This window comes from Chanodichthys erythropterus, chromosome 10, assembly GCF_024489055.1.
Source record: "Chanodichthys erythropterus isolate Z2021 chromosome 10, ASM2448905v1, whole genome shotgun sequence".
Taxonomy (NCBI): Eukaryota; Metazoa; Chordata; class Actinopteri; order Cypriniformes; family Xenocyprididae; genus Chanodichthys; species Chanodichthys erythropterus.
In genome coordinates, this window is record NC_090230.1 from 33,444,494 (window position 1) to 33,469,690 (window position 25,197).

General features: G+C 36.8%; 1 protein-coding gene across 13 annotated transcripts in view; it reads right to left on the reverse strand.

Moving 5' to 3' along the window:
* Positions 1–1,461: 1,461 nt before the first annotated feature.
* The window catches only part of LOC137028521 (membrane-associated phosphatidylinositol transfer protein 2), an 84,453-nt gene continuing 60,717 nt past the window's right edge, over positions 1,462–25,197 (reverse strand). For 8 of the 13 annotated variants that reach the window (XM_067397392.1, XM_067397388.1, XM_067397394.1 and 5 more), the window contains 15 exons: positions 24,103–24,222; positions 23,323–23,546; positions 20,818–20,996; positions 19,638–19,808; positions 17,673–17,810; positions 15,615–15,779; positions 13,501–13,752; positions 11,579–11,727; positions 10,408–10,524; positions 10,206–10,322; positions 9,065–9,213; positions 8,836–8,985; positions 8,458–8,641; positions 4,948–5,076; positions 1,463–4,870 (listed from right to left, as the gene is read on the reverse strand). In XM_067397392.1, coding sequence (XP_067253493.1) covers positions 4,529–4,870; positions 4,948–5,076; positions 8,458–8,641; positions 8,836–8,985; positions 9,065–9,213; positions 10,206–10,322; positions 10,408–10,524; positions 11,579–11,727; positions 13,501–13,752; positions 15,615–15,779; positions 17,673–17,810; positions 19,638–19,808; positions 20,818–20,996; positions 23,323–23,546; positions 24,103–24,222 — 2,586 coding nt within the window. In that variant the 3' untranslated portion in view covers positions 1,463–4,528. Of the gene's footprint in view, positions 4,871–4,947; positions 5,077–8,457; positions 8,642–8,835; positions 8,986–9,064; positions 9,214–10,205; positions 10,323–10,407; positions 10,525–11,578; positions 11,728–13,500; positions 13,753–15,614; positions 15,780–17,672; positions 17,811–19,637; positions 19,809–20,817; positions 20,997–23,322; positions 23,547–24,102; positions 24,223–25,197 lie in introns of all 13 variants that reach the window. The other 5 variants (XM_067397398.1, XM_067397401.1, XM_067397399.1 and 2 more) reach the window with 4 other exon arrangements.

The following is a 25,197-nucleotide window of genomic DNA, read 5'->3' on the forward strand; positions in this document are numbered from 1 at the left end:
CATCTATACATACCTACATCCATCCATATCTACCTTTCTACCCATACATCTATACATACTTTCATCCACCTTATATACCTTACATCTATACATACCTACATCCATCCATCCATACCTACCTTTCCACCTACCTACATACATCTATACATACATCCATATCTACCTACCTACATACATCTATACATACCTACATCCATCCATACCTACCTTTCTACCTACCTACATACATCTATACATACCTACATCCATCCATCCATATCTACCTTTCTACCTACCCACATACATCCATACCTACCTTTCTACCTACCTACATACATCTATACATACCTACATCCATCCATCCATACCTACCTTTCTACCTACCTACATACATCTATACATACCAACATCCATCCATCCATATCTACCTTTCTACCTACCCACATCCATCCATACCTACCTTTCTACCTACCTACATACATCTATACATACATCTATACATACCTACATCCATCCATCCATACCTACCTTTCTACCTACCTACATACATCTATACATACCTACATCCATCCATCCATATCTACCTTTCTACCTACCCACATACATCCATACCTACCTTTCTACCTACCTACATACATCTATACATACATCTATACATACCTACATCCATCCATACCTACCTTTCTACCTACCTACATACATCTATACATACATCTATACATACCTACATCCATCCATCCATACCTACCTTTCTACCTACCTACATACATCTATACATACATCTATACATACCTACATCCATCCATACCTACCTTTCTACCTACCTACATACATCTATACATACCAACATCCATCCATACCTACCTTTCTACCTACCTACATACATCTATACATACCTACATCCATCCATATCTACCTTTCTACCTACCCACATACATCCATATCTACCTACCTACATACATCTATACATACCTACATCCATCCATACCTACCTTTCTACCTATCCACATACATACCTACATCCATACCTACCTACCTACATACATCTATACATACCTACATCCATCCATATCTACCTTTCTACCCACCCACATACATCCATACATACTTTCATCCACTTTATATACCTTACATCTATACATACTTTCATCCATCCATACCTACCTACCTACATACATTTACATACCTACATACAGTACATGCATCCATACATAACGACATACATACACACCTACATGCTTCCCTGCCTACATACACGCATACCATACATAGATTAATTTCACCCAACCTAATTTAGACCATACTGCCATCTCTCACACTTCAAAATGAATACAATTAATGAAAATAGAGAAATACAAAATTGTATATTATATATATATATATATATATATATAGCTGAGTGGTTGACATCACACATTCATAAAGCATTATAAAATGACAGAAGACTTGCAGTTGTCCAACTGTATTTAATCCACAGTACATACAGTTATACACATGAGAGCACTGAACCACCGACCTGGTAAGAAAACTGTAAAGGAGCGAGTCAGTCCAGATCAGTACGTCAACAGGAGTGTAAAATGACCCTGCAGTACGTCTCCATTCATCATCGAAAAGTTGTTGGGAAAGTGATTCATTTGCAATGATTTGTACAGCAATCTGAAAGTTTTGGCAACAAATAAAATGGGCACAAAACATAATTGTTTCGGGATATTTCACCATATTTATTTCATCCAATGAGCTTGTGTTTTGAAACACCTGCACACTAATTAGACAGCATTTACATGTCAAAAATACTGTAATGTCAATAGTTTACCAGTATTTCTATGCATTTATCATCTTTTAATATAATGCCATTAATCAGATGCCAGTGTTTAAAAAAATATGGTTGGATTTGGGATTAACGGTAAGATCATTTAAATATTTGGTATTAACAACTGATATGATGTTCTATATAGACAACAGCATATTGGTAATAACTATAAATTGGAGGTTTGTAGTGTGGCCCATTATTGAAGAATACAGGAAAGTGTACGAAAGCTTCTCTCCGACATGCAAAGTACAAAAGTGGCTATAATCTGATTTATCTGAAGATATAATACTCATACACTGGCCTACAAGCAAGGCCGCGGATGTTTAAACGGATGTTTGCCGTGTAAAAACTGTGGCACAATTGTCGATCACAATGTCGTACGATTCCCTGCGATGTGTCTGAATCTTAACCTCAACAATTCGGAAATGAAACTCATGGAGTGTATCAACTCTCTCAACATTGGTGAAAAATAACTTGATTCAAAAACAGGAAGAAGTGTAGAAGTAGGACAGTTCAGGTGGCAAAAGTGTGTGGAATAATATAACGTAAATGTGCAATTTCCAGACTGAGAATTTGTTCAGTGGTTGACATTCAAATCATAAACCAACAACCAAGATGACCTAGATTATCAGTGGTACCTTTCAGCGTATTTCCACTGAGAACCCCTGATGTCTAGTACTGAACTCGACGCATTAAAACTGGTCATACCAGAAGAAGACTAGGAATACCAGTCCAAATGCCATTGAAACTTTGATTCAAAAATCGTACAGCACCAATTTAAACTCAGCTGTTGGAGCAAATTTATCACAGAACCACATTCACAATTCCAATTCACATTGTGGAAATTTCAATGCGCGAAACCGGTTTCCAGAGCGAGCGTTTGTACATGTGTAGGTGTGCGTGCTCCTTGCCCGTTATGCTCGAGGATGTTGTTTGCTTGCTGAACTGATTGTCCGTGCGGTGGCGGTGGTTGCGTCATCTAGAGTTTTGCTACGGAAACACTGTCAACGATTATGCACAAGGAGACACGTCATTGGTCCGTTAAAAGAAGCATTTCAAGAACTGTTGGACAAAAGAATAAAGCAACACATGAAATACAGTCAAACCTGAAATATCCATCATCTTATGAAGCTACAGAAATAAATAAATTCTGACCGTAACATATCCTACATAGTGAAATTTACATCTTTACAGTATCTACACTGTTTGAAGTCCCATTCAGATCGGTTCAGAACATCCACACTCCAGACAAAGGCCACGTTCGAAGCCTCCCAGTTCGATAAGAAGAATACGTCCGCAACATGCAGCATGGCTATTCCAGTGTGTTCATGATATATAGAAACAAACCGTGTACGGTTCACGACTCCACCCGACTTTGTCATGCTGTCCGATTTTAAAATAGCAAAAATTAAAAGCACAATTTCTATATACCTCAATCACTTACATATGAACATATGGACAATATCATAGATAACTGAAGTTGATCTAAAATGATCTAAAATCTTAAAAACATTATACATGTGCCATGGAAACGCTTGGGAAACGTTGCTACAATCCATCGGTAACGTTGGACGTGTTTGGGTTCCTATGATCTGCCTGCTTTTGGCACATTTCTTGCCTTGTTTTGTTTTCGGAGAACTATATAATCGCGCGTGCGCGCACAAATACCCTGCCATAAATAATAAGGGACATGTACTACACGCGAACGCCATGTAGCGACATGAGATGGTAACAAGGACCTCCACTATTCCACTAGTGCAAAATAACAATGAGGTTATGCAGTTGCAGAACTACAGCTTTCGAAATGAATTCGTTTTGGCCGTCGGCAGTATCAAGCGAGCGACTCCTGATCACCCGGAAGTGAGTGCAAAGGATTGAGAGGAAATGATTGAACGAAAAGGTTGTCCGTCGCCATCGAACATGCAAATACAGCGTCCTCGATGGGAAATTCTCTCCACGATGACAGCAGCAGAAAAGTTTACTTCAGCAGATGTGGCATGTGCTTGCGACCGGTGTTTGGTGGCTCAGAAGGTAACAAAACAGCAGTCGAGAAAGAAAGAGACGTGGAAGGTCACCCAGCAGCCCATGTGGAGGTGGCGTCTTGGAGGTATTGCAAGCAGATGGCCTTGTAAAGGGATTGTTGTTCCTTTGAGAGTTCGTTCGTGCTCTGAATAAGAAGTTAAGGCCTCTGATGACCTGCAGACGGAGTTTGGTGCGATGGGCTTCGATCCTTATTGCCAAATTCTGCTGCGATTCAACTCGGCTGCCAGGGTGGGGCGACCCAACGGAAACGAATGGTTAAAATGGCCTCTGGGTCTTATCAGCTCCTCAAGTTCATGGCTGCCCTGAGCAGGTAAGAGGAGGCACGTATTTACATGTGTGGGAATCTCTGCGGACACCGGAAGGGAAGTCTGGGGAATGATAGAGGAAGCGGGAAGAGTCCATACCCACCCAACGATCCGTGTTTTCAGTCCCAACAGTACATTCAATCAAGTCAGAGGTGAGGGCCATGACCCAGAGCGATGCTTAAGGCGCTAGATTTCTGGAAAATGTTTGGCTGCCGGTCTAAAAAAACAAAATACGAACGAAAAAAGTCCCATGCAACAATAATAATGCCGTGAGTTTTGCTCACAGAGTCTGTTGTAATACTGTGAGATTACGTCGTGTCTGTCTCCTACCATTCCTGCAGCCCATGTGCCCAGTGAAGTGCCTCCAGAGTTTGGACCCGGTGGGAGGAGCCTATTTCGGGCTCAGGGCTCCGCCCTCAAGTTTGCTGGTTCGGCCCCAGCAGCCGGCGGCGATGCTCATGCTTCTCTGCGCACGTTCGGCCCGCTCGCGGTCACATTCCGATTGGCTCTGAGCACGTTCGGGGCGGCCTACCTGCACGGGCGGAGTCGAGGACGTGGGTTGCGAGGAGATGGTGCGCAGCAGGTGATTGCGCTTCCGCAAGAAGTCGCCACTGCCGCCCAGCCCGAAACTGCCCTTCCGGAGGACCATGCGAGCGCTGCCAGTCTTGGCGGGTCTCGATCTCTGATTGTACTCCAACTGGGAAAGGTGAGACGCGTAGCCATCGGCGATGAACTGTGGAGAGAGAGTCACAGCTCAGTGAAAGTGTAGAAAAACTTGTAAAAAGTAGGAAAAACTGTGCATAAAGATACCTGACACTGGTGTTGCAATTTCTTTGTTGGTCTCCCCACGATGTAGATTTGTGATGGTGGCAGACCAAGTGACGTGTACACAGAGATGTCCTTAGTGGAGCCATAAGCAGCGAAGATCTTCATATGTGCCTACAAATGAGCAGCTTTTTAATTATACATTTCATGTATATTTCAGCAGAGGCTAACACTGCAGAGAATTTTAAGACCTGCACAAATGTATATCCATTCAGAACAAACCCAAAAAATCTTGATAAATAATGCATCTTGGATTCTTTTACTTGATTAAACAGGCTGGTGCGCACATTCAAATGTTACAGTGTTACAATATAAACATCAATTTTGCTGATATGAAAATGTGTTTAAAGAAAGGCAATTAAAAATATAGCTGTGAGCAGCAATTATCGGGGTTCAAGCACTTTAAGGCCTTTAAGTACATGCATAAGACGGTATTATGTTTTATTTAAGCAAGCCTGTAACTAGTGTTGTCAAAAGTACCGGTACTTCGGTACCAAGTCGGTACTGAAATTTTGAAAATGTGACGATACCAGCATTTCTGTAGTACCGGTAGTACCGAGAATCCGGGTATATTTGGTACCCACTGATAGGGCTGTGCCAGTATTTATGTGAATATGACACGAGTGAAGCACAAAGCTTTGTTTACAAAAGAAATAATAGGTTAGCAATTAAATGTGACTTCGCAGCCATGGAAACATTTTGGTGAATGCCGAATGAGAGAGAGACGCGAGTCCATACATTTAAGCTTCGTATTCTGTTTTCCGAATCGCGATCTGGTCACCCAATTATCAGAGAATTTAACAATATTCCATTAATTATTCCACTGAACATTGTTTCTTTTCCCAAATCTTCACTCACGCAGGGGATTATAAACGTTTCTTTCGCATTTAGGCCTATTATAGGCTATTCGCATTCTTTACTGTGGTGAAGTAGAAAAAACACCATAGGACAGAAACCTTTGTGCTTGCACATTAATTTCTATTTAACAGAGTTTGCGCTTGTTATTAGACTTTATAAGGCGCGTCAAGTTTATTTGTATATATCGCGTTTCACACACCAGTGATTTTTACTTTCGTTTTCTCTGGCAGCGCTAAATCAAACATAGCCTGAATGTCTTGCCTCTGCAGAGGATAAAACTCGCTTTTCAGACCTTTTACAACAAGTGTCAGTTGTTTGTAACATCAGGAGATAACGAAGATATTATTAAAGAGAAATGGTCTCTTTCCTGCTCGTGTCCCACATCCCTCTCAATGCGCAAAGCAGTCTATATCAAAGTAATAACGGGACTTTGGCTATATGACGCGTCTTTGTGTGGAAATAAAAAACGAATGCTTTTTGAAATAATATTTAACTTTCTTATTATTTAGGTTACCATTATTTTCCGATATTTATTGTATAGTTTTACAGGCTGTAGTTTGTCGTTTCACTGACGGAATAGCTAAAATAAACACGCACGTCTGTACCTCTGTTGAAAAAACAATCATATGCTGGTAGGTTTTGAAGCTGGTATGGTGGTTTGAGTTGGTTTATGCTGGTCCAGGACCAGCTTAGGACTAGCTTGGACCAGCAGGACCAGTTTAGGACCAGCATTTGACCAGCATACAGCTTCTAAACCTACCTTACCAGCATATGCTGTTTTTTTCAACAGTACACAATGAATGTCTGAGCATTTATTTATTTATATTTCAAAATTTATTTCATTGAGGTAGCCTATATATACACACACAAACACTCCAAATCATATTTAATGTTTTTAAAATAGGCTATATAAAAAAGTAAAACAGTTCCAATAGATTTTGCTGTGGTACCGAAATTGGTACCGAGAACCGTAAAATTTTCATGGTATCGTTACCGACAACTGGAATTTTGGTACCGTGACAACACTACCTGTAACCATCTCGATCTTAGATGGAAAAGACCATTTACAGCCAATACAGGAAATATATGGTTTTTAACAGTTATCAAGGTTGAGCCAAAAACCTAGGACGAGTTTGCCAAAGTTGGTTTTCGAAATAATCTCCAATATTTAATGAACGATTCGATGGACAGCGGCGGTCCTAGAGGCAAAGTTGCTCAGAATGAGGATACAAAATCCTTTACACACATGAAAAAATGCAAAAGCGCCAACCCGGTGGTAGATTTATTTTGAATTTCTCACAGGCCTCTAGGGCCGTGAGTCAAACAGGTCCAGTGAGTTTCGTTCCGATTGGCCTCCGTTAATCTTGTCTGATAGCTGCTCAATCTTCATTGGCCGATGGCGGACATGTTTTTTGAGATGCGTCAATGTCCTCATAGACAATAATGGACAAAACTCTGCATGCCAATTTTCAAGTCGATCGGACTAACGATGATTGTTTTTGTGTTATAGTGCCACCAAGTAGCCATTGCCACGTCCTCTGTCATGTGACCACAGAATGAGATCTTACATGGGTGTGCTGAGTTTGGTGAAAATATCTGATTCCGTTCACGAGTTCTAGCCATTTTAGTAAAAGTGGCTCCACCCATTTTGAACGTTTTGGTGAAATTTCAATCGAAATTTCAATATAATTTTTGAGCATTATTGACAATCAGACTTCGGAGAATCTCGCTGCACTGGTTTGGTTCCGATCGGGCCAAAAACCTAGGACTAGTTCGCAAAAGTACACGAAAATTTCAAATCTGAGCATGCAATTTGCCCGTCTTGTGCCATGAGCGATTCCAAATGTTTAAACTGCTGTAGCGCCCCCATCAGGCGATCAGGGCGAGCCTTGCTGATGTTGCAGACGTCGCTTGAACCCCTAATAATAATATTGTGCTGATACTAGCAAAATCTATACAATGAAAGTGTTAAATAATCTTTTTAGTCATTTCTTTCCTGCAACGGACAACCCAGAGAGAAGATACTAGAGTTTGTTAAATTAAATGTCAGATACAGTTAATTTTGTAACTGAAATGCCAATAATATCCAGAATTTATTTATTTATTTATTTTTGCATAATGTACCTTTCAATTATAAACAAGCCTGAAATACATGGGACTCTTATTTTGAAACATATTTACTACTTCCTGCTGCTAATTCAAAAGATGAGGGAGATAAAATATGCACCTTACAACATATTACAGTACAAAACACCATAAAGTAAACATTGTCATAATTCATTAACAGTAGATCACAAGTAATTGCTCTAAAACCGTGAGCCTGTAGAATGTGCAACAGCGCCGCATTTTTTAAATTAAATTAAAATAAATGTAATTAATAAAGTGGTCACATTTAATTAAATCATTGCCTTTTGTTTAATAATTACATTAGGTTGTATTGCAATTCCTGCTTTTATCATCATTTCAAATTTGAGACCTCTTAAAATTGTAAGTTAACACTTTTGTTATGCCATTAATCAATATTGTTGATTTGTTTTTTTATAAATATCGATATGAATTCAGGATTAATGCATTGCAAATGACAGTACTATATTACCCACAACCCCCTGATCTACAGAAAAGGAGGTGTATTCTCACCTCTGTGATGAGACACTTGAGGAAGTTGGCTTTGTGTCGGAGGGGGTCGTGAACGAGCCCGTCACAGAAGGACACGATCCCGTGAGGGAAGTTGTGCTGTGAAAGCCAGGCCACCACACGCTGCTTCTGCATGTCTGGCCGCCCCGTCACGTACACTATCATGTAGCCTAGGTCCTGCCAGTGCCTGCAGCAACAGCAAACATTACAAATTACTGACCTACGAGTTTCATTAACCTTGTAAAGCCTGACGTATGAAATAATAGTATGAAAAAAATGTTTTTTTGAACCTTATACAAAATATGTACAAAATTTTGCATTACCCCCAACACTGATCACAATTGCCTTTATAGAGTTCAATTAATGAAGACAAGCTCTCACCTGACCACGTCTACCGCTCCTGCTCGCACTTTAGGGTCGCTGCCCATGATGGACACGCTGGCGGCAAAAGAGCCGTCGATGCTGAACACGACAAACTCTGTGCAACGCGGCAGCACGGTCAGGTAACTGTCAGCAGATGTGTGGTCACCCCTTTGGACAAAGAGGATGTTGTTCACTTGTTGAAAATACAACTGTTTATGTGCAGAATAAATGTACATTTAAGACATACCTGACCACCATTTTGACCGGATACACTCCGATGCTCAGCCGCTTGCTCTCCGGAATCACGTAGGAAATTCGGCCGCTGCTATTGGTTAGTTCTGTGCTGAAGTACACCCACTCACCGGATGGAGGCTGGGTCATGATGTGGATGTCCACCTTGAAAACAGCACAATTATGGATTAAATTAATTTGAAGAAAGGAAATCTATGGAAGCTTATTTTCGCCACTGAATTAAAAAAATAAAAAAAGTAACTTTATTTCACAATTCTGACCTTTTTTCTAAGAATTACAAGATATATAGTCAGAATTGCGTGATATAAAGTCAGAATTGCATGATATAAAATCTCGCAATTCTGACTATAACGCAACTGCGAGTTATAAAGTCAGAATTGTGAGTTATAGTCAGAATTCAGATAGTCTTTTTTCCCCTCAAAACCTTACTTCATAACTCGCAATTGCGAGTTTATATCTCACAATTCTTAGAAAAAAAGTCAGAATTGCAAGTTTATATCCTGCATTTCTGAGTTTATATCTCGCAATTCTGACTAAAGAACTCAGAATTGTGTTAAAAAGTTGCAATTATAGTAGACCCCAGTTTCGAATTATGTATTACTCATATCTGTATGAATATTTTAAGTTGTTTCCGCTGTTCTCAGAAAAAATACAAGTGATTGCGCCGGCACCTCCATGTCTTGCAGTAAGCGCTATACTTTAGCTTCCACACTGCACACAAACACTTACATATGCGCCTAATAATAGCGAACATTTATCTAGGTTAACGTTATAGCAAGCAGCCATGTAAAGTTGTCACTTACATGTTTCAAATGATAAGCCATATTTGAGGTTGATGGATGATAGGCGAACGTTTGGATTTCCTGATTGACATACTCTAATTACCACAAGTTTAACGATTTGTCCCTCACGGACTGCGTGACTTTGCCACAATTTTTTTTTCTGCGACTAACTGACTTAATACTTAACTAATTTTTGGTCAACTAAGTCTCTTCTATGATTAGTTGAGTATTAGGGGGCAGCCCTACTTCAAAGTAGATTTGTATATTTTCTGGCGAGAGTGAGTGAAGTTGGATGGGCTAACTGAGTTTTCAGTCTCTGGGATCTACACAAACCAAAGTTTATAGGGCACTAACCTTCTCTCCTGTCAGTGTGACCATGTCCAGCGGCCCGTACATGAAGCGGCCCGTGACTACCTGAAGGCCATCCTCGTTAAACACGGCGTCGTTCACGCGGTGATTTGCTGTAACATTCTTCAACACAAACACATCTTTACGTCAGCAACAATCCAGATTTTAGAAACATGAGATTTTAGAAATGTCGAGATGTCCGTCTCACCCTGATCTTCACATGGGTCCTCTTCCTTATCCACTTCTCCCGAGGTTTGGACGGAGTGAATTCGGACACCTCCTTCCCATCTAGTTCCAAAATACTTGAGTTCTCATGCCTCATTACCTAAGAGACAAAAAAAAAATTAAATTAAAAAAACCCAAATAAAAATATATTACATTTGCACAATTTTATTAAAAGTAATTGATTTTGTAGGATAATTGCATTAAAGATAAAACAGTATTTAAAAATAATTTGCTATGACTTGTTTTTTAAATAAAAATTATGCAATAAAAACAATTTATGCACTACCAAAATTAACAATTCACACCCCAATCTGTACGTCAATCTCATAATTAGTAATTTCTAGTGCTGTCAAACGATTAATCGCATCCAAAATGCAAGTTTGTGTTTACATAATGTCTGTACTGTGTATATTATATATATATATATATATATATATATATATATATATATATATATATATATATATATATATTAGAGTTTATATATATATATATATATATATATATATATATATATACACACACACACACACACACACACACATAAATCTATACATTTCACAAAAATATTTTATTATTTATATTATTATATTTTATAATTTAAATTATATAGTGCTGTCAAATGATTAATTGCGATTAATCGCATCCAGAATACAAGTTTGTTTAAATGTTTGTACTGTGTGTATATGTATACACGCATGTAAATATTTCTTAAATAAATATATGTATGTGTGTGTATTTATATATAATAAATATACACAGTACACACATAAATTACGTAAACACAAACTTTTATTTAAGATGTGATTAATCGTTTGACAGCACTTCCCTTCCTAGCTTGAAGTGTCACCAAAATTCAAATAATATTTTTGCAATTAATTCAATTAGACTTTTTAAAATTAATTTGAAATGGGCAAACCCTTATTAAAATGTTACCAAAAACAGTAAAGTTTAATATAGTAAAGATAATCTTTTAAGTTTTATTAAAATAAATAAATAAAAATATATATATAAAAAATATATATATATATTAATAAAAGCTAGTAACCATTTTTTTTATATTTTATAATAATGTTTCTTATTGCAAATAACCCTGAATATTCCTTTAAGAAGACTAAATATTTTATAATCTTAAACCATATGGTAATCTTCACCTGTCTGAGCAGGAAAGACACAACGTCTGTCGATTCCCAGTAGGAGGCGTGAAACAGGTGAGGTAGAGCCACGGTGGGGAACGCAGTCAGAGCATCGGGACAATACAGGGCGAAATCAACGCGCTTCGTGCCCCACCAGCGTGCAGCGACTGCAGGAGAAACGACACAAGAGATTCAGTCATGCCTGTCGGAACCATTACCGCTACAACGGCAGGATCAAATACCATTAAAGATTTCTGTTTCATCTGTACATAATTTATGAATGTTTCAGCTGCTGGTTCTAGGACAGGATGGGGACAAATGATGCAGATTTGCTTCAGGGGATCAAAAGGAAGAAAAGAAATGGAAAGTTGTTGTTTTGTAATGTGCACTGGGCCATGTGAGGCTGTAGTGCACATCTCTTGTCTTTTTCCTCCCATGACCCATTGCAAAGACACTCAAGAACACACCCTGTTTTTGGATTGAAAGTCGTTTCAGTGGGGTTCAGTGTTCTTGAATCTGCAAATGGCCTTTGGTTCTCTACAAGTAGGACTGGGAACTGAAAACCAGTTTTTACTCAAAACTGGTTCCAACTGGTTCCATTTTGACTGGGAAGACTGTATTTACAGGCAACATATATATATATATATATATATATATATATATATATATATATATATATATATATATATATATATATATATATATATATATATATATATATATATATATATATGTTGTTATAAATTAATCAGTAAAAAAAAAAAAAGAAAAAGACTCACTCATGTCCAAATGTAATTAAAGACTCTGGAAAATTAAAAAAATGAAAAAATACGGAATAAAAATGATTAATGCATTACCACAAATGTAGCAATTAATTTCCCGGATTCGTACGCAAATTTGATATTGAGTAATTTTTCTTCCTAGCTTGAAATATCATCAAAGTAATATATTATATTTGAATATAAATATAACAATAATGTTTTCTTGTAATTCATTTTTCTAAATAATAATATTCAATTCATGCCCCCGATCATAATTAGCAATTTAGTAAATCACCCAAATATATATATATTATTTGCTTAAATAATATATTATATTGTGTGCTTAAATAATATATTATATAAATATTATTTGCAGAATAATAATCAAAATTTTTTTTTATTACATTCAAATGTTACCAATAACAGCAGGTTTTAATATAATAATAATAACAATATTATAATAGTCTTAAATTAAAATTTTCAATTAAATAATTTTTCTTAGTACATAGTTGAGACCTCTTCCTCAAAAGTACTAAAAAATCATTACGTGCGATCGGAAACACTAAATTCCTTATGATTCCCATCCTTATCTATAAGGCTACATTAAGACTATCAGTCCAAATACGATTTTTGTGCATGTCTGATTGAAATCAGGTCAGATTTTAGCAAGTGTGAACGGCCAAAAATCACAAGAAATGCGATTTTTACAAATCTGTTTCAAGCTACAATTATTCGACAATGATTCCAATCGGATACACAAATAATCGGATTTGGGCTGACAGTGTGAATTTAGTGACCGCTAACAGAAGACATACAGGCCATAAGCATGACGCACAGCCAGATAATGGGAGCAAGACAAGTCAATGTCCTTTCAAAGGATCTTCAGTAGGTCTTCATCATCCAGAGCAAACCCAAAGCGGCTCAGGGTTCCAGAGATGAAGAACCAGAGCACCAGCGCTGAGCTTTTAAAGGATAGGGGCATGAATTCGGAAAACAAAGGCGTCAGCGCTGGGGAGGTCAGCAAGAAAACAGGCTGAAGATTCGGAGGGCTAAAACAGGCAGTAGGAGGGTTGCAGGGAAGGCAGCAATGGTAGAAACTAACGCAGGCAAACAGGAGAGCGGGTGCATCTGGAGGGTCAGGAGACCCTCTGACCGGACCTCTACCCACGCTCCAAGTACCTTGCTCGATGTCCAGCGGGACACACGGCGATGGCGGGTCTGAGGCGAGCGAGGGTGAGGGCTCAAAGCCTAGAGAGATGCTCTGATCTGTATCATCCAAACTGCTGGAATCCTGCCTTTCTACCTGCTGCTTATTTTGTGCTTTGCAGGATTTGAGGGAGGAGCTTCGGGAGCTGATTTTATTATAGGGGAGGGCCAATTGGGACAAAAGACTGAGCTTTTTGGAGAGTCTAAGTTGGCATGCGTGTGTTACTAGAGAAAAAACAACAACATCAAAACAACAGTAGTCAAAAGGTGAGCATGACATTGTAGCATTAAAGCATTAGTTCACTTCAGAATTAACATTTCCTGATAATTTACTCACCCCCCCATGTCATCCAAGATGTTTATGTCTTTCTTTCTTCAGTTGAAAAGAAATTAAGGTTTCTGAGGAAAACATTCCAGGATTTTTCTCCATATAGTGGACTTCAACAGTTGAAGGTCCAGATTATAGTTTCAGTGCAGCTTCAAAGAGCTCTACATGATCCCAGACGAGGAATAAGAGTCTTATCTAGTGAAACGATTGGTCATTTTCTAAAAAAGAAAAAAAAAATGTGTATACTTTTAACCACAAATACTCGTCTTGCACTGCTCTGTGATGCACCATGCTTTATGTAATCATGTTGGAATCACGCTCATTTTCTCCTCCAACTTCAAAATCGTCCAACATCGTTGTTTTACCTTTTTTTGTTTGACTTATTGGCCATTTGACTTATTCTTTGCACTTTCGCTTTGTAATCACTTGTTCCTTACTTGCCTATGTCACGCGTGACCTCTCCAACGTGATTACGTAACGCGTGGCGCATCGCAGAGCAGTGCAAGACGAGCATTTGTGGTTAAAAAGTATATTATTTTTATTTTTATTTATAAAATGACCGATGGTTTCTCTAGATAAGACTCTTATTCCTCGTCTAGGATCATGTAGAGCTCTTTGAAGCTGAATTGAAACAATTGAAGGTCATTTGGACCTTCAACCCGTTGAAGTCTACTATATGGAGAAAAATCCTGGAATGTTTTCCTCAAAATCATCTTGGATGACATGGGGGTGAGTAAATTATCAGGAAATGTTAATTCTGGAGTGAACTAATCCTTTGAAATGTTTTTGCAGCACACTACTGTTCAAAAGTTTGGGGAAGTAAGAATTTTTTATTTTTATTTTTTAAAGAAATTAAAACTTTTATTCAGCAAGGACACATTAAATTGATCAAATGTTACAGTAAAGACTTACGTTAGGAAAGATTTCTATTTCAAATAAATGCTGTTCTTTTGAACTTTCTATTCATCAAAGAATACTGAAAAAATGTATCATGGTTTCAGCCAAAATATTAAGCAGCACAACTGATTTCCAACATAAATAATATTAATAATAATCTTGAGCAGCAAACCAGCATATTAGATTTCTGAAAGATCATGTGACACAGAAGACTGGAGTAATGATGCTGAAAATTCAGCTTTTGATCACAGGAATAAATTACATTTTTAAAATAATTATAATTTGTTTCGTTCATCATTATAAGTAGTAATAGGCTGAATTGAAAATAGGTATCCTAATTCTAATACACACAATGACTATTCATCATTACATTTTTATATTTATGTAGCCTACACAATAATATTCTTTCACACTGTAATCCTTTTGTTTTTAATATTTGGCATGTTTGTGTGATGCGTATCCCTGTGTGTAATAAGCAAAGTCAGCGCGCACTGTGGACGCGCCCAGAGGCGCAGTTTCTACTAACGCGCTCTAACAAAAAAATATTGCAGCATTGACTTTAGACTTTAGACCAGGTTTGAGTTGGTCTATGGTGCAGTCTATTTTCAGCTCCTTAAAATAGCAATGCGCCGGAACACACAAATGCATTTACTAATTTAAGGACGTGGCGCTGAACGGGAAAACGCGAAAGGCGCCGGGCGCAAACTAGCAAACACACTTGCGCTGCGCCTTGCGTCGCATTGCGCCGGGTGTATTATAGAGCCCTTAGTGTTTTTACTGTAATTTTGATCAAATAAATGCAGCCTGATATGTAGATTATTTTTCTTGTTATTATATTTAACCCAACAATGTGTTAACTTACTGTTGGCGATGTTGGAGGCGGTGTAACTGTCCGCTAACCCCGACACCTGGCTGGCGATGCTGGTCTCACTGGCCCTGCGGGTCCCACGGAAGGCTGGAATGGATGCCGGAGACGAAGGATTGGAGTGATCCCCAAACATAATGCTGTGAGACTGCATTACATCCGCTGTGAGGAACAAAACCAGTAATTACTCGCAGGGACCAGGAACTGACAGGGAAATTAGGGCCCAGAAATTTGACAATTTTCAGTACTGATTAAACCTCAGTTCCAAAACCTAGTGAGCTGCCTATCTAGGCAGCATTTTACCTAGAAAGCATCACAGGCAGTGTTGCGATCTCACTAGATTTTGGATCGGAGCTTGAAACATTATACATTTGTAAAAGGGCCATTTAATTCAAAATGATTAAAGGAAGTGAAAAGAAGATGCAAACACAAATCCAAAGAGATATAAAAGAAGTAAATACTGCCCCAGAGTCCATTTGAATCAGTTCCTTCCATTCTGGAGGAATTTAGACTATTTAGATTTAATGTTTTTACTTGAAGTCCTCATGGGGCATTATCTACCAAATACACATGCAAGCCCATCTTCAGAATCAGGATTTGTCATTAGTCAAGCTTGAATTCACACTTTCTTATTATTCTTGCTGTATTGTCATTTTAAAGGTGGAGTGTGTAATTTCTGCTATACAAGTCGCATTGAATGAAATTACAAAATAGCGCTAGTTTCCAAACAAGTTTCCCCAAAGGTTGGACCGCTCATGGGCAAAACTCATGACATCTTTCAAGAACATGTCTAGGTTATATTTCACACCAGAATCAAAAGAAAGAAATATCTATTTTAGGACTATTTTCATAACAATTACATATATATAAAACCATATATAAACATATATATATGTAAACATCTGGATGCTTTACAGTACTAAGTATTGGGGGTGAAATATGCTTAAAGTCTCCCTGTGGTGAAAATCAAGTGTTTAATGTTGTTTATATGTCTATGTGGTGTTTTTAATATTCTTTAAGACAAACTATGTGCAAATTCATAAGTCAACACCAATTGAAATTGCTGACGTCACAAACTACCTTGTAACCAATCACTTCAATGTGTTGGCAGGTTTTAGCATATCATTAACAGTGAACTAGCAGAGGAGTCTTGAGAGAAGCCAGGTTATCCTGGTATATTTTTCTGTTTATATGAAATGTATCATGTAGATTTAGCAGTATAGTGATGTATATTACGATGTTATGATGAACTATATTCCTTTCTCCACTGACGTTCTGAGTTGTTAAAGTGTTTTTAAGGATACTGATTGTTAGAAGGTAGCTGTCTGACTCCGAAATGGTGAATGAGAACATTGTATAACATTAGCAACACAGTAGCTGTTTGATAACATAGTCAAGCAAACGGCTAATCATATTAATCACCGTTATGTGTCCAATGTTGTAAAGAACGATACCATTGTGCAGCGTTTACCTCAGTAAGTTGACCGAGTGGATCTCTGAGCTGGCGTGAGCGAGTGGAGGCGGGGCTAATTTGCATATTAATGATCCGCGTATACTAAATGAAGCAGTTACATTCAAACTATTTTAAGGCATGAAGAATTTTTTTTCACAGGAAAAAAATGTTTAAATTGTTAATTTTGGTGATTAAAGATGAGTTTTAAGGGATAAAATTATTGACCACAGGGGGACTTTAATTATCAAGTGGAGTATGATTTTTCTTTTGATTTTGTGGTGAAATGTAACACTCTTTTTAAGTATACATGTGAATGCCTTATAATTGTGTCTACACTAAATAAAAATAGGAAAAAGCATTTAAGCATTGAAAAAATACACACTTCACCTCTAAATTCAATACCATCATTTCTACATTGCAGCATCCAGTGGCAGGAAATCCCAGTAAAACTCAAAAACAACAAACCCAAATGACAGAATCAATGTCAAAGCAGACGCACAAACACAGATTATGTGAAATGAGGGCACACGCCTCACAGGGGTGACACACATAACAGGGTGTTTATGCTAAAGGGATGCAAGAAACCAGGAATGGCTACACACACTCGGCGGGGGCCGGCATGGCTTGCCAGTTGAGCACAGGGACGGGAATGGAAGTCTCGCTGATGCCATCCTGACAGCGCTGGGCGGCAAAGCTCACACTCTCCAACAGGAGGTGAGGGTTACTCTGGATGGTTTCCACTGCCACATGTCAAACCCAGCGGCATGAGGGACGTGGAGACATGAGAGCGACGTGAAGGGGAGAGAGACAAAGAAACAGAAAATAAAGACAAATAACAGACAGAAATGACACAAACAGAGGCACGGGAACACCAGTCGTGAAGCAAAACTCACGCCAGAACTGCAGTGATGGACGATGCTCTTTTACAAGTGCTTCTTTAAACTAAACCATAAAAATATCTGCTTTAATACACATGCAATCACACGTAGGCCCCGTTTACAATCATGATTTCTCAAATGTAAACGGGAGTCCAAAATGTGATATAGCTTGAAATGCATGTGACCACATTGCATTTATAGTGTAAACGCTACTGTAATATGTCCAAAACACTACTCACCTGTCAAACATCCATTGCAATAAAACATGTAAACTAGCCAGTTACGTGCGGCTTTTTAAGGCACATTTTGCATTGTTATCAGCATGCAGTGAGACATTACATGTGAGTGATGTATTCAGCATTGTTGTTTATTATGCAATTATTATGCAAGTTGATATTTTGATCATATTTTATGTTCTTACAATGGTGGCACTGGAGAATAAAGGATTCATGATGGTTTCATAACTAATTCATAAACTTAATTCCTAATTTTTGTGCAGTAATTTTTTTCTTTTCTTCTTGGACTGTTTTTGTCTGACCCTGCTGAACCAATGAGCATTTTGCTGTCCAATCGTCATGCTTTAATTTCGCAATTTCTAGTGTTGCATTGGTATTGCATTCTTCTTGTGGGCATTTAATAACTTTTGACTTTTCAGTCTGAGTTAAAGCTCTTTTTTTTGTCCATTTTACATGTAAAAGGAAGCCTGCTTAATAATTATGCACACCTGAATATAAGGCGTTTTCTTACTTCCAGCCTTTATTAACAACTATATATCACTTATAAATGATTAAATACAAAATTAATAGAAGTTATTAAGATTGATGTGGCTTGGAATTGGTAAAATGTGCTTGGAAAAAAATACGATCAAAACATTAACTTGCATAATAATTATACATGCACTGTATAATTACAAAACTAAAACCTTTGTTACTTGAAATAAAATAAAAATTAAGTGAAATACAATTAAACATTTTTAAAAAAATTATTTCAGCTAGTGCATTTCAAGGCTACATTTCTCATTTTCATTTAGTTTAACTTGATGTACTAAAATTAAAACTGGAAAAAAAAAATGAGTTTACAATAAGGTTTCATTAGTTAACACACACTAAGAATGAACTGCTCTTCTACAGCATTTATTAATCTTATTAAGCCATCGGATTTCATCACAATTATCTTAATTTGTGTTCCGAAGATGAACAAAAGTCTTACAGGTGTAGAATGACATGAGGGTGAATAATTAATGACAGAATTTTCATTTTTGGGTGAACTAACCCTTTAACAAAGATTAAATAGTGTAACAAATGTATAGCTCATTGTTAGGTAATGTTAGTTAATACATGAACTAACATTAACAAATTAACCTTAAAGTAAAGTGTTACCAAAATAAATTAAAAGACAAAACAAAACTAATAAACATGACAAAAACACAGAAAATATAAAAATGAATGACAACTATGATTGTATTTCAATGATACTGAAATAACACTGGTGTGTAGTCACAATATCAAGACACCATCCTCTTTAAATCAAATCATGTGTGGTCAGAGGACACACATTTGAGATGCATGTTAATACAAGTTGAAAAACAGCAATCTGTCTTGCCTGACCACTTGTGATAGATATAAGTACCAGGTGTAATCCGGGTCTTAGCAGGTGTATGTGTTGACTGAGAAATCTCTCCACTCTTACCCAGCAGGGCCGACTGGCCGTCACCCAGCGGGAAGCGCTGGTAGCGGGGTACACTAAACGGTGGCATCAGGTGGAAACGCTTCTCCAGCAGGGGCTCCAGACGTGAAGCGGACGGATCTGCGGGGTGGAACAGGTTGTAAACCTGCTGGCACGCCGGACGAAGATGAGCCACTGCAGGAAGGAAGAACAAAAGAAAAATATTTATGAAATTGATCTAAAATTCTGGTGTTAGAATATACATTTATTAAAATAAAAATATAAGATTAATTAAAAAAAATATATATTCTCAGCTGGTTAGAAGTACAATCATGCAGTTATACACTACTGTTCAACAGTTTGGCATCAGTGTCTCTTATGCTCACCAAGTCATATTGTAATATGAAGTATTTTCTATGTGAATATATTTTTAAATGTAATTTATTCCTGTGATCAAAGCTGAATTTTCAGCATCATTACTCCAGTCTTCAGTGTCACATGATCCTTCAGAAATCATTCTAATATGATTATTTGCTGCTCAAGAAACATTTCTGATTATTATCAATGTTCAAAAGAGTTGTACTGATTAATATTTTTGTGGAATTTTTTTTTTCAGGATTCTTAGATGAATCAAAAGAACAGCATTTATCTGAAATAGAAATCCGTTGTAACATTATTAATGTCTTTACGGTCACTTTTGATCAGTTTAATGCATTGCTGAATGAAAGTATTATAAAAAAAAAATCTCACTAACCCAAAACTTCGGAACGGTAGCATACTTCAGTATTTTCTTTCACCATAAACTAGCTAAAAATAATGTTGCTGTTGGTGTTGCAGGAGGTTATGCCTTCAGTGTATTTCATTCAACACATTCATCCTTGTTTTTGTTTTGTTTGACGAGCTTTACATGACAGATGTGGGATTGGGAATCTCCTGACAGCATACTGTTCACTTTCCTCTGTGACACCAGCCCTCTAAAACAACCTCTAGTAATCTGCTGGCAAATTTAAGTTGCTTTTAGGATTAATATGTTTGAAGCCTTTAAAAGATTTGGACTTCAGAACAAAAACAGCATGAACAATAGAGATTACACAATCCAGGTGATACAGTTTAAATGATTGCTTTGGCATCCAATCCCCAATTCCTTCTTTTTCATCACTCTTCTTCCACTAGAAACTGTACTGAGTATTCAACGTTAACATACCGTCCAAAGAAGGGACCACAGTTTTCCTCAGAGCGAGGACCAGGCCTAGTGGAGAGCCGAAGAGGAAGAAGTCGGACACTTCGAAGTCAAACTTTCCCAGAGCGCCACCTCCTTCTAGCATGGTACTGCTGCTGGACCGACGTGAACCCGGATCGTTCCTCAAAACGCTGGAGTGCAGACTATATATATACACACAATTTACATTATTATACACATTTTTACAACAGTCACAAGTAGGGATGAACTGACATGTCAGGAAAACTCAGCAAATATAACTAATATACATTTTTAAAATAAACTATTGTAGAGCTCACACTTTTGTGGACTAAAAATTTTCATTCCATAAACAAAATGTTTACTGGAGAAGGATTTTTTTTCTATAATTTTGAAAATAGAATAATTTTGATTCAGTCCAATTTGCTAAAGAATCATTTAATTTTTTGAACCACTTTGATTCATTTAAAATATTTGACGGAAAAGACTGATTTGATGAAAATCTTTTAGGGATGACCGATATATCGGTCACCATATCGGTATCGGTCGATATACAGTACAGTCCAAAAGTTTGGAACCACTAAGATTTTTAATGTTTTAAAAAGAAGTTTCGTCTGCTCACCAAGGCTACATTTATTTAATTAAAAATACAGTAAAAACAGTAATATTGTGAAATATTATTACAATTTAAAATAACTGTGTACTATTTAAATATATTTGACAAAGTAATTTATTCCTGTGATGGCAAAGCTGAATTTTCAGCATCATTACTCCAGTCTTCAGTGTCACATGATCCTTCAGAAATCATTCTAATATGCTGATCTGCTGCTCAAGAAACATTTAATGTGTACAATTGTACAAAATATTTGTGTACAATATTTTTTTTCAGGATTATTTGATGAATAGAAAGTTCAAAAGAACAGTGTTTATCTGAAATCTAATCTTTTGTAACATTATAAATGTCTTTACTGCCACTTTTGATTGATTTAATGCATCCTTGCTGAATAAAAGTATTCATTTCTTTAATTTCTTTTCAAAAAAATAAAAAATTCTTACTGACCCCAAACTTTTGAACGGTAGTGTATAATGCTACAGAAGCTTTGTATTTCAGATAAATGCTGTTCTTTTGAACTTTCTATTCATCAAGGAATCCTGAAAAAAAAGTACACAACTGTTTTCAACATTGAAAATAATCATAAATGTTTATTGAGCAGCAGATCAGCATATTAGAATGATTTCTGAAGGATCATGTGACACTGAAGACTGGAGTAATGATACTGAAAATTCAGCTTTGCATCACAGGAATAAATTACTTTGTCAAATATATTTAAATAGTACACAGTTATTTTAAATTGTAATAATATTTCACAATATTACTGTTTTTACTGTATTTTTAATTAAATAAATGTCGCCTTGGTGAGCAGACGAAACTTCTTTTAAAAACATTAAAAATCTTAGTGGTTCCAAACTTTTGGACCGTACTGTATGTTCATTTTTAATGTTATCGTTATCGGTCCGATAAGGAAATTTAGCCGATATATTAATGCCGATAAATAATGGATTATTTCCTTTAGCTGATACACTTCAGATGCGCACTGTTTGCCATAACAGTTATGAATTGCTTGAAATATTATTGGAGTCACTTCAAAAAGGAAAATACAGTTAAGTGCAATACGTGCAGTGGAAGTCTGTCATATAGATTACATAAAATTATAATGAGAACATTATAATTGTGTGCTTTGGACATGGCTTTTAATGGTGAGACTTTTGTTTTTGTAATCAGGCTCTCAAAAATTATATAAAAAAATCAGGCAATATATTTATCAGCTTTCAAATATAAAGAATTATTGTTTATCGGAAATTCAGTGCATCCCTAAAATCTACTCAATGAAATATTTTCATTATTTACTACATATTTGTTCATGTCTTTTCCAGAACTGAAAAGCAATTAAAAATATATTATTATTTCCATGTCTTCCATGATCATGGGAACACTGTTATAAAATATCTGTAATATTTGAATGTACTTTATATGTTTTAAAATCCAGAATTTATTGTCTGCTTCTAATCAAACATAACCAGACTTACCTAACAAGTTAATGAAATGCAAATATTGGCCAATATTAATATCAGTATATGGATCCTTTTAAGTCGTTAATAGTTGGGTAAACACCACAACAGCATTTCTATGACTTTTCAAAAGAGGAAAAAAATTATAGGGAGCTTGATTGCCTTCACTCACTCAGCCATTGTATTAGAAACACTCACGCAGCAGCGTTAACTAGTTTTCTGTAAATGAATGCCAAGGTAATATAAGAAAGTATAGTGTTATAAATGCACATAAAATTTGATAAAAATGAAAATATATAAACCTTTGCTAGATTTACTGTGGAAACATGTCATCACTGTCTGTAAAAAGAGTCCATCGTGCACATAATTATGATAAATAAAACAGACACGCTCACTTGAATGATAAACTGGGTGAGGAACAAAAGAACGACTGTGGTTCACCTGGTCAGGAAGGCCTGGTGCTGTTTAATGGTGTCCAGCTCGTAGGTCGAGGAGTCGCTGCGCTTCCGGGGCAGCTGTTTTTTGGGGTCGTCCGGACCGCTGCAACGTGGAATGTCTATATTACTACGGCTGAGGTGCCGACTGCCCTCCAGAGACAAACCCGAGCCAGAACCCGAGCAGTGAGTGCTGTTTATAATGATCCCTGGTGACAACAGGTCATTGTCCTGCGGAGGAAGTGAATCAGTAATTAGTATTACAGGGGTCATATGATGGAAAACAGGATATTTATGCTCTTTTGAAACAAAGAATTTGATGCATTACAGTAAATTACATACTTTTAACTAATTCAAAATGATTCAATTTGTCTTATCCCTTAAGTTATTTATCAAAAGGGTCCTATTGTGCTCATTTAAAGGTTCATCATTTTGTTTATGGGGTCTACTAGAATACGTTTACATCATTTAATGTTCAAAAACAAATTTTTCTTATAATTTACATTGCTGCAGAAACTTATTTTGACCCTGTCTGAATGTTGTTGTTTCTTTAAATTTGGACCGAATGCAATGATTGGACAAATTTTTTGGTCCTGAGACTTGCACAGATATGTACATGTTTTTAATATTTAGACCACTACGATTATTGATTGCTGTCAGGATGTGAAGAGAGTTTCAAAGACTGTTACCAAAAGTGTTTATGAAAAACATTGCCTACCCTACCGTTAAGGGTAATTAATCACTGTCTGGATGACCAGGCCTTGTGTGTGCGCAAATGTGTGTTTACCTGCACACTGACAATGCTGCCGCGTCTGCTGCTGTTTTGACTCTCTGACACTGTGATGTTGCTGCTGCAAAGAGCATCAAATCCCAGAATCCCACCAACACAGTCACCAATCAGACACACCTGCACACAAATACCAGACAGACACACATTACATCACAAACAGAAAGTCATGTTCATGGGCAATGAATGAGATAAATGACAATATAAAGATGAAAGGACATTCACAACACTTTAAATGTTCAAAATGTAATTTTGTATTCCGATGCGTAATGTGGCATGTTTGCATGATAATCAGCCTCAAAAGAGACTTTTGTAAAGAAATCAAACACAGACAAATGTGATATCACTTTGTGATTAAGAACACTTCATGTGATGTTACTCAGTAAGAAAACCAAATGCTGTAAATAATGCAATTTATCCCAAAGGTTATTTTTACATTAAGACTCTTCAGCAAACAAACTTATGGAAGCTTGTTTCCACCATGAAATAAAAAATAAAAAAGGTAATTGTGACTTTTTATCTCACAACTCTGATGTTTTTTCTCAGAATTGCGAGATATAAACTCACAATTGCGAGTTATAAAGTTGGACTTGCATGACAAAGAATTGTGTGGTAGTCAGAATCGTAAGTTTTCATTTCAAAAGTGTGAGTTTAGTCAGAATTGCATGACAAAGTCAGAATAGCATGATATAAGGTCAGAATTGCGTGTTATGTGTTATAAAGTCAGAATTGCGTGTTATAAAGTCAGAATTGCGTGATATAAAGTCAGAATTGCGAGATATAAATTCAGAAATGCGAGATATAAAGTCAGAATTGCGAGATATAAAGTGCGAATTGTGAGTTATAAAGTCAGAATTGCGTGATATAAAGTCAGAATTGCGTGATATAAAGTCAGAATTGCCTGATATAAAGTCAGAATTGAGTGATATAAAGTCAGAATTGCGAGATATAAACTCACAATTGCGAGATATAAACTCACAATTGCGAGATATAAACTCACAATTGCGAGATATAAAGTCACAATTGCGTGATATAAAGTCAGAATTGCGAGATATAGTCAGAATTGCGTGATATAAAGTCAGAATTGCGTGATAT